This window comes from Myotis brandtii, unplaced genomic scaffold (assembly GCF_000412655.1).
Source record: "Myotis brandtii unplaced genomic scaffold, ASM41265v1 scaffold48, whole genome shotgun sequence".
NCBI lineage: Eukaryota > Metazoa > Chordata > Mammalia > Chiroptera > Vespertilionidae > Myotis > Myotis brandtii.
In genome coordinates, this window is record NW_005368341.1 from 10295159 (window position 1) to 10304344 (window position 9186).

The 9186-nt window shown below is 37.4% G+C and overlaps 1 protein-coding gene across 3 annotated transcripts in view; it reads left to right on the forward strand.

The window, feature by feature from the left end:
• LOC102246156 (phosphatidylcholine translocator ABCB4) overlaps positions 1-9186 on the forward strand; it is a 68396-nt gene that overhangs the window by 19397 nt on the left and 39813 nt on the right. For all 3 annotated transcript variants that reach the window (XM_014547608.1, XM_014547605.1, XM_014547606.1), the window contains 5 exons: positions 1062-1175; positions 2208-2318; positions 4009-4134; positions 8376-8579; positions 9030-9179. In XM_014547608.1, the coding sequence (XP_014403094.1) occupies positions 1062-1175; positions 2208-2318; positions 4009-4134; positions 8376-8579; positions 9030-9179 (705 nt within the window). The remainder of the gene's footprint in view (positions 1-1061; positions 1176-2207; positions 2319-4008; positions 4135-8375; positions 8580-9029; positions 9180-9186) is intronic.

Below are 9186 nucleotides of genomic sequence, written 5' to 3' on the forward strand. Positions count from 1 at the left end.
CCTTACCTTATTGCAGACAGTGGAGAGATAATGAGGGATATTTGAGTTCTGGCTATGTGAAGTGTCATTGTTCCTGTCTTCTGGGAAAAGCCAAACTATATGTATGAGTTTTACCATGCCCAGAGAGAAAGAAGTAATTTCTCTTCATTTATGTTTTCCTCAGTTGAGTTATGCTAGTAATCTGGATTCCTGAAGCTATATTTTTGGCTTTTCTATATCAATTTATTTTCCTAGTTAAAAAAATATAAAGGAAAATGTGTTAAGTTTTGTGTGGTATAATACAGAATGATTATACAAAGGAATTATTAATCAGTGCACACAGATGTGATTGTGTTTTATAATGTGTGAACTAATTCTTATATTAAAATCTTATTAAAATATGTATGTAAAATGGTACTTTTTAAGGAAAATTCCATGGGGCCAAAACCTACCATGTTTCATCCTTTTTAAAAATATATATTTTTATTGATTTCAGGGAGGGAGGAGAGCCAGAGAGAGAAGAAACATCCATGATGAGAGAGAATCATCGATTGGCAATTGGTTGCCTCCTGCACACCCCGCCCTGGGGATTGAGCCTGCAACCGGGCATGTGCCCTGACTGGGAATCAAACCATGACCTCCTGGTTCATAGGCCAACGCTCAAACACTGAGCCACACCATTCAGGCCCATGTTTCCTCTTGAACATTCTGTATATCATATAAATATATAGTTAGAGAAAATGAGAATAATAATAGCGATGGAAAATGCTTCCCTCTGGTGGTATTCGCTTCAGAACCAAGGCAGTAGGTTTGAAAAATCTTTCTGACTCTGTATGAGTTCAGGAGAAGAGCAATAGATAGTTTCCCAAGCTAGACAAATATTTCTGAGGTTGAAGAAACCCATTTGTGCAATGAAATGTTATAGTACCTGGTAACCTGGTACGTTTTGCTCTTTTGCTAAAACAATTTTAAAGGATAAACCTAAACTCAACCCTTTGTATTGTGTATTTCACACAAATCATGTTTGAGATCCTGGACCCCAGAATAGGGCTTATAACTCTTTCTCACGTTCTTTTGTTCAGGTCTTTTTTTCAATTCTGATCGGAGCTTTCAGCGTTGGACAGGCTGCTCCTTGCATTGATGCTTTTGCCAATGCAAGAGGAGCAGCATATGTGATCTTTGATATTATAGATAAGGTGAGTCAATTATTGTGATGCTGAAAAGTTCCTTGAGGCTTGGGTAATTAAGTCTGGCTTTAGGTTAAATGTCATGTGAACATTAATTATGTGAAATTAACAACCTCTTTTTAGTAATGAATGAAGCAAATGCCTCATTAATATTTCTAAAAGTTTATCTTTAATATAATAACCCTGATCTCGTTTTGGAAAGGTACGTCTGCACTTGTGTAATTATTAGAGTTCAGAGCAAAGATGTTTGTCTTCCTAGTTTTTTTCCCTTTTCTCTTTCACTTTGTGGCCAGACTAAGAATAATATGATTTCTATACAGGGTGGAAAAATTATTGGTGGAGCCAAAATTGACAGTATGTTTTACTGGGTTGCACTCTTAAAAAAAAATGATCACTGCATGTTTGATATCATTTTGAATTAACTATGTTGATTGAATAAGTTGTACTGATTGCAATGGAATAAAGAAAATAGTTTTGAATATTAAAATGTCACTGTTTATACACAAACCGCAAAGAGGATAACTGAAATTTGATCATTTAATCTAAGCAATTCCTCCTGTTTCATTGATCGAAGTCATGAGAAAATTGTTCAGCTTCCAAATTTATTGAATGTTTACATTGGCCCTAAATAACTTGCTTTAACCAGTTGTTTAGTCAGTCTTCTTAACCCAATCCATTACATTTATTATTTAGGAATAAACTAATTTTCACTAAATGATGCTATACCTATAATAGTATGTTTTGTTGTATAAACATGAAAATCTGACCATTTAGAAATTTTATAAGGATATGCCAAAATCTTAAAGTGAAATATTGTACAAAATAAAATGAGTATGTCACTATGATCTTTTAAGGAAATGCTTGTTTTCTGAGAATGAACATTTCCTTAAACACACACACAATCTCTACCTAGGGTTCTATCGTATGGGAGGGAGAGTGTGCCATTCCAGGTATTATTTTTGGAATTTGCTGAATCATATTCCTTAAAAATGCAATTGTTTATTGTATGATAGAATAGTCATTGAATTTTGTTTTATTTAGAATCCTAAAATTGACAGTTTTTCAGAGAGAGGACACAAACCAGACAACATCAAAGGGAATTTGGAGTTCAATGATGTTCATTTTTCTTATCCAGCTCGAGCTAATGTCAAGGTACTGTAAATAGTATCTATAGGAATTCCTAACATAGGTTGAATGTTTAATCATCTTAAAGAATCTAAAGCCTCTAATCTTTTGATATTTATGTGTTTTTTCTTTGGGGGGTTATATTCCTTTATTTGATAGTTTTTTAATGAAGAAGTTGAAAGTTTTATTATTAAACTGTTTCTTGTTTTCCTGCAAGGCTATTGCTTCACTGTCTAAGAACAGCACCAGCAAACACAGTATACTGCAAAATTAAGATAGTGTTGTTCATCATCTGACACTGTAACAACTAACAAAAGCTTTTCTCCACTGCCAGTTATTTCCAGTGGAAAGATCATTTAGTATTTTGGCCCTATCCTGAGACAGATGTAAGCAACTTATAATACAAGGTGGGGCAAAAGTATGATTACAGTTGTGAGCATGCAAAACACAAAGTGTATTCTTGTATTATTATTATTTATTAATTATTGTATTATTTTCCATATGAACAACTATAAGCCTATTTTTGCCCCACCCTGAATTATATAAGGCTTAAGATAACAATGTTATCTTTGAATTATATAATTTTTATGGCTAGATTTTACCACAAATCATTTCAGGAATTCTGAATATTATACCTTGTAGCTTAGCCTAAAAATCATAGGGCAGTAATGGCGAACCTTTTGAGCTCGGCGTGTCAGCATTTTGAAAAACCCTAACTTAACTCTGGTGCCGTGTCACATAGAGAAATTTTTTGATATTTGCAACCATAGTAAAACAAAGACTTATGTTTTTGATATTTATTTATATATTTAAATGCCATTTAACAAAGAAAAATCAACCCAAAGAATGAGTTCGCGTGTCACCTCTGACACGCGTGTCATAGGTTTGCCATCACTGTCATAGGGTGTTGGGAGGAGGTACATATTGTGTTTATCTGTAATTGTTAGAAAGTTAAGGGGTATTTTCTTCCAGTAGCATTGTTGTAGTTACTTTTTCCATTGGTACTGCTAAAGGTTGCTAAATCTTTTATCCACAACTAATTTTAGCCAACTATGCTGGACAACTTTATTTAGTGGAGGGGGTTTCACGCCTCGATAGATTTTATGTATTTCTCACATGCTTCTTCACTCATTGGTTCATCTGGTTCTGCAGGGTTACTCAGTGTCATCTTGGTCAGCCAACCATCTTCATGACAAGATGTGCTGACAAGTCCTGGCTTCCCTGCAAGAGCTGCATTAATTGCAGTTACTTCTGATAGAGGAGAATAGAGTTTGCTAGCAGCTTTCACACGTTCCTAAGCACCAAATTCATCTTGTTTGATCAATTTTGTCCCAATTTAAGACAGACTACAGTAAACAACGCCTCCCAAAGCTTCCTGTGCAAAATTGCAGATTCTCACTGTTCCAATACCATTTTCTGTTGTTATCAATTCCCGCTACTCAATGAGAGCAGATTGGGGCGGGTGCTCTGCCTCCTGATGCCACACACCCGTAGGCCCCATGGCCGCGGTCTGCAGGCTCTGTGCTGCTCAGAGCACCCACAGGAGCACCACTTACAGGAGTGTGTGGCCTGGGGGTGGAAACCCAACTCCTCAGTCACGCTGGGCCCATGGGGGCAGGGCCTATTGCCTAGTTTTTCAAATTTAACATTGAATCAAATTACTCCCCTTTTAGGACTTTGTTGTGAAGTGTGTTCTTTTTTGCTCTTTTCCTCCCAGATCTTGAAGGGCCTCAACCTGCAGGTTCGGAGTGGGCAGACGGTGGCCCTGGTTGGGAACAGCGGCTGTGGGAAAAGCACAACAGTCCAGCTGATCCAGAGGCTCTATGACCCTGATGAGGGTATGGTAAGTGGGAAGAACTAAGTTCTCCAAATTGGGAAGCTGGGTGCCAATTAGCCCTTTGAAATTTTTTATTTTTTTTTAGCAACAAATTTGCATGTTAATGTAATTTTGGTAAAAAGGGTATGGAATTGCAAGGTATCTGGAAAATACATTCAAACCCTTGGGCTAGTTTAACAAAGGTATTCAAAATGATAAAAGCCAAAGAAGCTAGACAACACTCTTTTCAGTTCCAACTTAGTGCCTCATAACCTACTACATCACCAGAAACAGTCATCCAAACCACTGAGAGAATTATATTTGATGAGCGATTGGGTTTGGTCAAAATTATTTCATATCTCAGTTGCTGACAGTTTGGTAATCAGGGCCACAACAAATCTTTGGACAGTAATTAAATTCATCAGAGATAGTTCAGTTTTCTTAAATGTTGGAATATCAGAAGGGGAAAATGGGATAGTCTCATAAGAAACTTCTGGGGATATGAGGGACAGTAATAGCCTAGGGTATATATTTTTTGACCTCTTAAAAATTGTGTTAAATTCTGGGTGTCTGGGTGTCTCAGTGGATTGGAGCGTCATCCCATGCACCAAAAGGTGATGGGTTCGATTCTGGTCAGGGCACATACCTAAGTTCAATTCCCGGTCAGGGCGCTTACAGCAGGCAACCAATCAACATTTCTCTCTCACACTGATGTTTCTCTCTCTCTCTCTCTCTCTCTCTCTCTCTCTCTCTCTCTCTTCTCTCTCTCTCTCTCTCTCTCTCTCTCTCCTGGGTGAGGATTAAAAAAATGTTAAATTCAAACTTACATAAAAGTTGGAAGCAGGGAACTCACTTTACTCTTTACCCTTCAGATTTACTAATTGTTTATATTTTGACCCACTTGTTTCATTGTCCTCTCTGCTCTTGTCTTTTTCATAGCAGCCATCCTAACAAATGTCAAGTGTTGTCTCAGTGTGGTTTTGATTTGCATTCCCTGATGATTAGTGTGATATTGAGCACCTTTTCATGTACCTGTTGATCTTTTGGATGTCTTCTTTGGGAAAAAAAAGAAAAGGCTATTTAGTTCCTCTGTTTATTTTTAAATCAGATTGTTTTTTATTTTGCTATTGAATTGTATGAGTTCCATATATATTTTGGATTTTAACTCCTTATCAGTATGTGATTTGCAAATATTTACTTCTATTCCATAGGTTGTCTTTTTTTTAATGTTTTTCTTTGCTGTGCAGAAGTTTCATGGGTTAATATAGTCCTACTTGTTTATTTTTCCTTTTGTTGCCTGTGCTACTGGTGTCATATCCCAAAAAATTATTGCCAAGATCATTGTTAAGGAGCTTCTACCTATGTTTTATTCTAGGAGTTTTATAGTTTCAGGACCTACATGTAAATCTTCAATTCATTTCAAGTTACTTTTTGTGTATGGTGTAAGATGAGGGTCCAACTTAATTCTTTTACATATGAGTATGCAGATTTATTTTCCCTAAAACCATTTATTGAAGAGATTTTCCTTTCCCCATTGTGTGTTCTTGGCACCCTTATCAAATACTAGTTGATCATATATGTGTGTGTTTATTTCTGGGATCTCTATTCTGTTTCATTGGTCTATGTTTTTGGGGTTGTTGTTTTCCAGTACCTATGTGTGTTTTTATACCAGTACCATACTGTTTTGATTACTACAGCTTTGTAATATACCTTTGTGTATTGAGGATGTTGAGGTATCCCTGTCCCCACTGAGTGCTGGGGCTGGAGTCCTTACAATATCTCAAGAACAAGAACTTTCTGAGACTAGCATGGGAGGATGAATGATTTTTATTTGTGTGGCATTACATCCCTGGGTTTCCCAAGTCCCATTCCCCTTAGCCTAGTCCTGGAAGAAGTGAGCTGGAGATTCAGTAAAGCTAAAAGCAAAGCCAGTGTCCAGAGTTTCCATTCCATTTTGCAGCCGGGAGTCAACCAACATTCCAAGTTCAGCATCAGGCTAGTTGCAGTCCATTAGTCCACTATGTGGACGTATTCAGGGAAGCAGGAGCAAGTCCCGCAAGCCAGGAGTCAACCAAGAGGCACCAAGAGGGTGAATTCCTTTGTTCGGGGAATTAAATATCCCCAATCTTCCCACGCTTGCCGTGGCCATGCCCTTTCTGACCAGTGACCTCGTTCTCAGGTGTGACTGAGAGCAAGCACCTTTACTAGCCCCCCTAACTGTACTGGGCATGCATCTACCTCCCTGCTTCCCCTAGCAGTCTGCAGGGAATAGACAGGTGGCTCCCTGGGGAGTGTAAAGCTTTAGCTTCCTGGTGAAGCTGCCCAAATGGCATGCCTATAATATTTGGCCTTCCCTTTGCTCCTTTCCTGTTAGTAATAGCTAGGTTCATTACAATGGTATCCCTTTGAAGGCTGGAAATATAATGCCTTCAGTTTTGCTTTTATTTCTCAAGATTGCTTTGACTACTCAGGGTCTTTTATGATTCCATATGAATTTTGTATTTTTTTTCTATTTTTGTGAAAAATGCCATTGGAATTTTAACAGGGATTTCATTGAATTTGTAGATCATTTTCAATAGTATGGATATGTTAACAATATTAATTCCTCCATGCCATGAACAAGAATATCTTTCCATTTATCTGTCTTCTTTAATTTCCTTTATTAATGTGCTATACTGGGAAAGATATTTGTATTTACTTATCCTTTTTATACCAACCAATTAACAATTTGAAAAAGGCAAGTTTTAGCAAATATTTATTCTAGCATTTGAAAATATATTTAACTGTAGCAACATTATCTAGCGATAATATCTAGATAACAATAGAGACAGTTCAATTAATATTCGCTTTAGAATTCATTAGGCACTATAATCTTTATCCTCCATTTACTAAACTTTCCTCTTTTGAAATTAGAAAGTTAGAGATTCATCAAGTTTAAATCAGGTTCATTGTTCCTGTCTTTAAAAGCTATTCACCACTACCACATACTCATTTTATACTCAACTTCATTCGACTGTTTAGTACATGGTCTTTTTTGCAAGCCTAGAGAATGAATGTTTTGATCAGATTAGAAAGTGAACTGTTACGCTTGTTCATGTGGAGACTGTGGGGCTGAATCTGTTATCAAGTTACACGTGTGGTTTCAAATGAGGTCCCAGGAACTGCAGAAGCACTGGAGAAAGATTGACCTTCAGCTGTTAATACCCTGGGCTCCAGTGGAGGGAGGGCAGAGCGGCCTGGAGTCCTGTGAGGAGAGACTAGGGCCCGTGGCTCGGGGGAGGGAGCCCAGGGGACAGCCGCCCAGACCCCTGGGCTGAGTCATACTCCTGCACCGCAATAGCCATCCTTCTAAAAGAGGATTGTTTATTCAACCTTTATTCAGCAAATAATAAATGACCAACATATATCACTAACTGTACAGGGTGTTATTAGAGAAGAAAAGTCATAGTCCTCAGCCTGGTAATTCTCTACTTCTACAATGACTGTCCTACAGTGTTTCTTGAAGGAAGTAAAATGTCCAGCAGGTGGGAAATGCTAAAGAAAATTATGGTGTATTACATATAGTAAAACATCATAATGCCATCAAAATGATATGCAGACTGGGTAGGAAAGTGGACTTTTATTCACATTTACTAAGTGGTAAGCAAAAATAATACTATGCCAAAACTATATAACCCAAAATGTTTGTGGAGAATTACTCATCCATGAAAAAACTGTATATGTAAGGGGAAAATATCAGAAGAACATATACTTTTTATTGTTATTCTTGCACATTGTTCTTTATTTCCATTCTCATTCTAACCACTGAAATAAGTTCAATATTAGCTAAGACTTTTTTCATAACCAATGAAAGAGTATTATGCTAATTGAAATAAGCCAGTCAGAGAAAGACTAGTATCACATATCTCACTCATATGTGGAAGCTAATGAACAAAATAAACTGATGAACAAAATACATTCCAAGACATAGAGATCCAGAGACATGGAAGCATGGGACAGAGTGTGGAATCTTGGAGGGAAGGTGGGCGGGTGGTAAGTGATCAACCAAAGAACTTGTATGCACATATATATGCATAACCCATGGACACAAACAATAGAGTGATGAAGGTCTGGGGTGAGGGGGCAGAGGTGGTCTAGAAAGGATCAATGAGGGGGGAAAGAGGACATATGTAATACTTTCAATAATTAAGATTTTTTAAAAACAGTCTTGATGCTTTAGATATCAAATGGCTCAAATATTTAATGAAAATATTCTCTTTTTTTTTCAGATTAGCATAGATGGCCAGGATATTAGGACCTTTAATGTCAGGTATTTGAGGGAAATCATTGGAGTGGTGAGTCAGGAGCCAGTGCTATTTTCTACCACAATTGCTGAAAATATTCGCTATGGCCGTGGAAATGTCACCATGGATGACATAAAGAAAGCTGTCAAAGACGCCAATGCCTATGAGTTTATCATGAAATTACCACAGGTAACAGCTTTGTTAATGCAGTTGCCCTCAAAGTTAAAATCTCACCTCATGCAACCAAGTTTTCTTCTAAGGTTAAGCTAATAATGTTTGAGATACAAGGTTGTCCAACTTTGCTAGGTAAGTCCCTTGAATTATTCAGTTGGAGGTTTAAGGAGTAGAGCCTGGTACACAAATCACATAAAATTTTATACAGAGTATGTATTAGTAGTTTTTATGATTTAGTATTCATTAATTTTATTATAATTTATGACTCATTGTGATGGTCAAAATGATGCTCCATGTTGTCTTCATGAATTTCTAAACTCCGTAGCCTTTTCTATTTAAAATATTTTAGGGAACATTTGAGATCTTGCTCCCCAACACATGTCAGTTTGGCTCAAATAAACCCTTATAAAAATTCTCTAAAAAAGAGAAAGAACTTTAACAGCTCCTTCATGTTTTCTGCTGTAGAAATTTGACACCCTGGTTGGAGAGAGAGGGGCACAGCTGAGTGGCGGACAGAAACAGAGAATCGCCATCGCTCGGGCCCTGGTTCGCAACCCCAAGATCCTGCTGCTGGATGAGGCCACATCAGCCTTGGACACTGAAAGTGAAGCTGAGGTACAGG